This window comes from Bison bison, unplaced genomic scaffold (assembly GCF_000754665.1).
Source record: "Bison bison bison isolate TAMUID 2011002044 unplaced genomic scaffold, Bison_UMD1.0 scf7180017864160, whole genome shotgun sequence".
In the NCBI taxonomy this organism is placed as follows: domain Eukaryota; kingdom Metazoa; phylum Chordata; class Mammalia; order Artiodactyla; family Bovidae; genus Bison; species Bison bison.
The window spans coordinates 7,880,175-7,888,232 of NW_011494732.1; the positions used below are offsets into that span (position 1 = coordinate 7,880,175).

The window sequence follows — 8,058 nt, forward strand, 5'->3', positions numbered from 1 at the left end:
GGCATCACCGATTCAATGGACATGGGTTTGGGTGGACTCCGGGAGTTGGTGATGGACAGGGAGGCCTGGCGTGCTTCGGTTCATGGGATCGCAAAGAGTTGAACATGACTGAACGACTGAGCTGAACTGTCTCTCAGAAAAGTACAATAAGTCAGCAAATCGGTGATACATTTTCAAGTAGATGGTGCTCCCTTGCGCTGTGCAGTCCACAGCCTGCACTTCTGTGCCTGGAGACCTTGATTCACAGTCTGTCCTTGGTGTGGGCATCAGGGAATGCCTGCTTCCTGGTGTGTCTTCAGTTTTTCTTGAATCTTTCTTACTCTTCTGCATCCTACTCTACCCTACCCCAGCCCATTTGATCTGGTTTCACTGTGATGGAACTGGAGCGGGGGAGGGGAGTGAAAGAGTAGACGTAAACACCCCCAAATAGGAGGAAAACTGGGTTGAGCTAAGTGAGGTAGTTAGGGTACAATATTTAAGGAAGTGTTTTTCCCCAGTGCTGACCTTGCACCTACACCACCCTGAAAGTGAAGATCTCCTTCATTTTTGAAGCACCTCTCTCCCCTCACTGCACTCCCAGCCCTGCCTAAAGATGGACAAACCTTTGTTTTGCTTTTTTTCTGACCTTACTACACCCTGAAAGCCTGTCTTTGATGGATTATCCTGCTCTCTCTCTTTTTTTCTCTGTAGCTTTACAAAAACCCCTCCCATGAGGGGCTTAAGAGGGGCAGAGAAGTCCCAAGGGCCAGGTTTAGAAGCCAAGATGCTCTAGAACTAGGTGTGCTCTCTGGTGGTCCCTAGCAGCATGTGGCCATTTACATTGGTAATTAGTTACAGTTAATAAAATTAGAAATTCAGTTCTTCAGTTTCACCAGCCACATTTCAGGTGCTCAGTAGCCACGTGTGCCTGGTGGATGCTATCAGACAGAGCAACTAGAGAACATTTCCATCACTGCAGAATAATCTACTGGACAGTGCTGCTTTAGAGCAGTAGTGGCTAATGAGCCAAGTCTTACTGGCTGCCTGTTTTTATGAAGTTTTATTGGCACATAGCCACACCTATTCATTGTTGTGTTTCATATGGTTGCTCTGTTGAGTAGATGCAACAGAGGTCCTCTGGCCCACAAAACCTAAAATATTTACTTTTTATCATTAATAGAAAAGTCTTTGCAGACCTTTTGCCCTTGAATGTTCTTTACTGTTCTAGAGTGGTGCTTCCAAAACTTTAAAGTGCATAGAAGTCACCTGAGGATCTTGTTGCAAAGCAGATTCTGATTCAGTAGGTCCTGGGTTGGGACCTGAAATGCTGCATTTCTCCAAGCTTCCAAAGGACATTGAGGCAGCAAGCCTGCAAATCGCACTGAACAGCAGGAATAGGCTGCAAGGACTTTGCAAGAAATTCGGCCTCTGTGCCATTTCACATTGTTCAATTGCTGTGCAGTCGCCCGAGCCTTCTTTTCTTTTCAAAGTCTGCATTTGCCCATGTCCTCGACCCCCTTTCTTCTCCGGAGTAGACAAGGGAGAGAAAGAAGACTCATGTCAGCCAATTTCGTAAATCATTAGCCCCCGAGTAGAGGAGCTGGTGGGGGTTAGAGGTTCCTGTGCAGCTCTGTGTTGATGCACAGTCGAAAGATCCTGTCTGATGGGTTTGCCTGTCATTACCAGAGATAATTGGCTGGAAAGCTGGAAAAGAAGGTCTGCAACATCAGACAGATGCCAGTGAGCTGCTGGCGAAAGAAAACTTGGGGGCTCCCACCATGTCTAGGTAATGGGTTTTGACAGGCACAGCTGCAAATTGTTCTGAGGAGAAAAAAAAAAGGTATCACTCAGAGAAGGGCACAGAGCAGTGGAAGTTGCAGTGAACTGGGTCAGAGGTGATGTAAGTTCAGGACCTGGACTAGAGACCTTGTGTGAGTTCCTTCCAACTCTCTGGGTTGGGAAGTACCTCTCTGAGTGTCCTTTCAGGGTCAAGGGGCCTGGAGTGTCCAATCCAGGCAAAGCCAGGGGTTCAGAGTTAATCATGTGCTGCTTTCCCAACAGCAAGGAAATCAAGACCCTGCAGGAGGAGCAGGATGAGATCACCCTGCTTTTGAATCTCATCAAGTCCTCCAGGAACCTGGATCTCAATGAGAAAAACTACTTGGAACTGCGTTTCCTGCTGCAAACTAAGGAGGACTACGAGGCCCTGATTAAATCAATGAAACTGCTGTTGGCTGAACTGGATGAGAAGGTGTGGTCTTTCTCTTAAAGGGTTAACCAGAACACTGAGCAAGGGGAAGGTGTGCTCCCCACCACACGCTGCACTGCCTTTCTAAACCTGTCTCTACCACCATTGTAACCCCTAGTCTCTCAGTTCTGTTGATCCATTTCCCCACTGTGGTCTCCAGTGCCTCCCTATTACACTTAGAATAAACTCCCAAATCCTTACTGTATCAGTCAGGAGAGGTTAGGTATGCTGCAGTAACAAACACTCCCTCTCCCCAACTCAGTGGTTTAAAACAACAAAGGCTTCTTTTTCGTACATGATTTATGGTCTATTGTGGATTGGCTAGGGGCTCTTAAATCCTCTCATCCTGCGGCCAGCCTGATGGGTTAGCCCCCATCTTGGACATTGCCAGGGGTTGTGGTAGAAAAAAATGAGATCCTGAGGGTCTCACCCTGGCAATTGAGTGCTCCAGTGTGTCACGTCTGCTCATGACCCATTGACTCAAGACAGTCTACAGAACCCATAAATACCCCCAGAGCCCATACCCATCCAAAAATAGTCAACTCTACCCATTCACAAAAGGGCCTAGGAAGTGGAGTCCTCACGGATCCAGAAAACAAAGAGCTAGAGACATTTGCTGGACAGCATTCATCCCTGACTGTGGTTTGAAAGTCCCTATGTGATCTAGCCCCTGCCTACCCCTCTAGGCTCATCCCATGTTATTCCTTCCTTAAGTCTTCTCACTCCAGCTGCAAAAGACTTTCTCTCCACCCCTCCCCCGCCCCCGCCCCGCAAATAATGCTGTCTTTTCTCACTTCAGGGCCTTTGTATATGCTGCCCCCAAATGCCTCACCCTAGTTGCTTATCTTTTTCTCAGCTTGCTGCTGCTGCTGCTAAGTCGCTTCAGTCGTGTCCGACTCTGTGCGACCCCAGAGATGGCAGCCCACAAGGCTCCCCCGTCCCTGGGATTCTCCAGGCAAGAACACTGGAGTGGGTTGCCATTTCCTCCTCCAATGCATGAAAGTGAAAAGTGAAAGTGAAGTTGCTCAGTCGTGTCCGACTCTTCACAACTCCATGGACTGCAGCCTACCAGGCTCCTCCGTCCATGGGGTTTTCCAAGCAAGAGTACTGGAGTAGGTTGCCATTTGCCTTCTCCGTTTCTCAGCCTAAAGGTGACTTTCTCAGGTCTCAGGGAGGCCTTCTCTATGGCCTCTTTCCAATTTAAAGTATATCCCCCTGGTATTAGGTTCCTGGCCAGGAACAAATAGCACACTCAGTGGGGGTACTCAGAGAAGTAGGGCACTCTGGAATCTGAATTAAATACCCCCACCTCCCTTGTCCTCTGTGCTCCATCCACACTGGCTGCCTTTATGGACCCACAGTGCTGTGTCTCATCTCTGCCTTTGCGCATGCTGTTCCCTCTGCCTGGAATGCTGGGCCCCATCCTTTCTGCTTGCAGGAGTCTTATTCATCCTTTAGGTCTCAGCTCAAATGCTGTTTATGCAGGATAATTGTCCCTTCATTTTTCTCTGCTATGTGCCCCATCTGTGTGTGTCCAAATTATCTTCTGTCTCCCCTCTTCTAGGACTCAACATGCTTCCTGGGTTGCTTCCAGTCCTAGACTGTAGGTTCCCTGAGGGCAGGGGCCACTCTGTCTTGGATACCATCATACCCCTGTTGTCTGGCATCAAGCGGCGGTTTGATAAACATTGATGAATGAGTGAATGAATGAATATATGAATGTATGAGAAAAAGGCAATAAACGTGAACAAAGAGGGAACTTCCCTGGTGGTCCAGTGATTAAGACTTTGCTTTCCAATGCAGACGGTGCAGGTTCGATCCCTGGTTGGGGAACTAAAATCCCACATGCTTTGCGGTCAAAAAACCAAAACATTAAAAAAAAACCCATAATATTGTAACAAATTCAATAAAGACTTTAAAAATGGTGCACATCAAAGGAAAAAAAATGCTTTAAAAAGTGAACAAAGAAAAATTGAAAAAAGAAACAGGGATGTGGATTCTCAGAAACATTAGAAAAGGCGATTTAGTTTGCTAATCCTCCAAAGAGTATGGCACTCACTGCCCAGCACAAAAACCCTCTTGGTCTAATTCCATCCCAGCTCCCAGGATCCCCTCCTGCTGTGTCTACCACACAGTGTCCAGAACTTTGTCCTTTCAAGGGGTCACTGGAGGCAAGGATACCACTGGGCCCTGCTTGGCCTCACAGAATAATTAATAAGCTGATGCCTTCCTGCTGGGCATCTCGTGTAGCAGTGCATTTCCCCTTCACCTACAGGCTTGGGTAATGTCTCCCATTGGGCTGAAGCCTAATTACTTTCAGCATCACAAAAGCAGTGTCTGACATAAAGTTGCCAAAGGGAATACAGCTCTGAATTTAGTCACAAGAGCTGATGCCATAACTTCTTTGGCAAGGAGCTGGAACCTGAGGACTCTAGGGGTCAGCTCAGGCAGGGACAGGCAGCCCTTCAGAGCTGCAGAGGCCACACCTGATATATGGGGGAGGACGCTACCCTCCCATAAATCAAAGCAAGTCATTTGTTTTATATCAGAAGAGAGCTGGAGTGGGTTTGTGTTGAGGATGTTGCCTGGTGCATAGAACAGGAAAGGAGAGCCAAGTGGAAAAGGAACCTGGCTTGACTTGAACCTGACTTTGTCAGCACTGATGAAGCAATTTGATTTTGCTCTGAGGGAATTTGTGGGGGAGGGAGACAGTGTGTTCCAGCTAAAGTCCAAAACCTGGCTGATGTCAGTCATAAGCAGCATTTCTATACCTTGCCAAGTTTTGTGTGAGATCCACTTTTCCTTTGTGTGAGATCCAATCTTTCCTAGCATCAAGGTCTTTTCCATTGTCAGCTCTTTGCATCAGGTGGCCAAATACTGGAGCTCCAGCTTCAGTATATGTCCTTCTAATGAATACTCAGGGTTGATTTCCTTTAGGTTGACTGGTTTGATCTCCTTGCTGTACAAGGGACTCTCAAGTTTGAAAGTCTCAGTTCTTCAGCGCTCAGCCTTCCTTATTGTCTAACATCCATACATGACTACTGGAAAAACCATAGCTTTGACTAGACAGACCTTGGTTGGCAAAGTGATGTCTCTGCTTTTGAGTATAATATCTAGATTTTTCATAGCTTTTCTTCGAAGGAGCAAACGTCTTAGATATAGGTCTTATCCTTCATCTGTATTTCTTCCTCTGTTTTCCTCCATGGAACATAACTGTGAAGGCTGGTGGTGTGGCAGCCATGTTTTGAGGGAGAAGTCAGGTGAATTATACAGATCTTGTCCTTACATCCTTCTGTTACTGAACCTAAGCCATCAATGTATTATGAGAGAAAGATAAACCATAATTTGTTTAAACCACTATTTAGCCAGGCTTTCTGTAATTTGTTGTTGCATGTGTTCCTAATTGATACAAGCTGCTACCCCTTAAGGGAGGCTGCTGAGATCTGTGCCCATAAAAGCAGAGGAAGTTCTTCTGAGGAAAGCATATTTTTAACAAGTCCTGAGCCTAAATGAACTTAATCATTTTCTAGTCATTGACACTTGAAATTATGAATCACTCAACTGCCAGCACCTCTTTTTAACAGCAAATATTTTATAATACCTCCTTTAAAATCCTGAAGTAAAATTTATAGATGATATAATCCTTTACCCTTCTTCTTTTAAATCAATATGATGCTATAACTATAATATAAAGGAAACATAAAGGAAAGCTATTTATACTTAAATTATATGTATTTCGATATGTTCATTTTGGCCTGACTTATCTAGAACAGGGCTGGCAAATTGCTCCACAGAGGGCCTGATAGTAAATATTCTGGCTTTACATGCCACGTGGTCTGTGCTGCAGCTATTCCATTCTGCCTTCATAGCCTGAAAGCAGCCATAGACAATGCAAAGAATGGGCATGGCTGTGTGCCAGTAAGACTTTATGAGAACAGGCAGTGGGCCAGATTCCACACTGCACACTGATTTGGGCTTGCTGTATCCACAACTCAAAGAAGATGATCCTTGGGAATTCCCTGGCCGTCCAGTGGTTAGCAGTTGCTGTGTTCACTGCAGTGGCCCAGGTTCAATCCATGGTCAGGGAACTAAGAGGCCCACAAGCCTCACAGCATGGCCAAACAAAAACCAGAAGATGATCCAGGTTGTGCTGGTGTCAAGATTTCCAAAATGATGGCCAACTCTTGGTTAAGTTCCAGACAAATCAATGAACATTCTCTTGATTTATACAGTGACTCCATTCCTGGATGCTTGCCTATTAAAACTGAATGAAAGGACTTCCCTGGTGGTCCAGTGGTAAAGAGTCCATCTGACAATGCAGGAGACCTGGGCTTCACCCCTGGCTGGAAAAGATCCCACCTGCTGCGGAGCAGCTAAGCCCATGCTCCTCAACTGTTGAGCCTGTGCTCTACAGCCCAGGAGCCCCAACTACTGAAGCATGTGCACTGTTGAGCCTGTGCTCTACAGCCCAGGAGCCCCAACTACTGAAGCATGTGCACTGTTGAGCCTGTGCTCTACAGCCCAGGAGCCCCAACTACTGAAGCATGTGCACTGTAGAGCCTGTGCCCTGCAGCAACAGAAGTCACAGCAATGAGAAGCCTGTGCACCGCAACTAGAGAGTAGCCCCTGCTTTCTGCAACTAGAGAAAGCCCATGCACAGCAACAAAGACCCAGCACAGCCAAAAGTTAAAAAAAAAAAAAGAATGAAAAATGTTGTGTGTGTATATGCAAAAGACAATTTGATTCTAGGTACAGAAGATTATAGAGAGGATTTTCACCTGCCTGACATCCAAGGTGCACTGAACAGTCACAAGGGATGGGGGTCAATTTTTTGGATGTCTGGTGCTGTCTTACATGTTGCAGGGTGTCTGACACCTCATGACCTGCTCTTTAAGGGTCGCTAGCATCCCCATTATTGTAAGAGTCAGAAAAAGAAACAAACAAGAAACCTGCCAACCAAACAAAAACAAGGTTACAGAAGGCTTCTTGAGAGAATCAATGCCATTTCTCCAGGAAAACAGTGGGTTTAGGATCAGGTGAAATTTTTGCCCATATGTGAGTGAAATTTACACACACAAGTGAGAATAAAAACTCTTAGTTGCTCATTTTGTCCCAAACTGACTGAGTCCACATCCAAGAGAGAAATTCAAATTCTATTCATAGGAAAAGAAATAACATGGTAGTTTTTGTTTTAGCATGCTTGAGTTAGTGAACTATTGCATTTGTCCCCATACAGATGTTAACACAGCTGGGTTTTTCCCTCTCTCTCTTTTTTTCAGATTGTTCAGATGGAGAAAAAAATTGTAAACCAAAGACAGATCTTCACAAAAATACAGGAGGCCAATAACCCCCGGAAATTGCAAAAACAGATCCACATTTTGGAAACCCGTTTGAATCTTGTACGTAAGGTGTCTTCTGGGGGAATTCTCTGGCTGTCCAATGGTTAGGACTCCCTGCTTCCACTGCAGGGGGCACAGGTTTGATCCCTGGTTGAGAAACTAAGGGCTTTCCCTATGGTTCAGTGGTAAAGAACCCACCTATAGTGCAGGAGACATGCGTTCGATCCCTAGGTCGGGAAGATTCCCTGGAGAAATGACTTTGTAACCCACCCCAGTATTTCCCAGTATTCTTGCCTGGGAAATCCCATGGACAGAGGAGCCTGGTGGACTGTAGTCCATAAGGTTGCACAGAGTTGGACACAACAGCACATGTGCATGAATGCACTCGGGACATGGGGAATTAAGATCCCACACGGTGCAATGCGGCCAAACAAAATCTCTGCAAACAGCTCTCCCTCCCTTGGGAGAAGGAAAGAATGATGTCCGTGAAGC

At 46.0% G+C, this 8,058-nt stretch overlaps 1 protein-coding gene across 1 annotated transcript in view; it reads left to right on the forward strand.

Moving 5' to 3' along the window:
• The window catches only part of CCDC63 (coiled-coil domain containing 63), a 39,880-nt gene that overhangs the window by 9,572 nt on the left and 22,250 nt on the right, over positions 1-8,058 (forward strand). The window contains exons 4-5 of the mRNA XM_010841383.1: positions 2,041-2,230; positions 7,507-7,626. Of these exons, the coding sequence (XP_010839685.1) occupies positions 2,041-2,230; positions 7,507-7,626 (310 nt within the window). The remainder of the gene's footprint in view (positions 1-2,040; positions 2,231-7,506; positions 7,627-8,058) is intronic.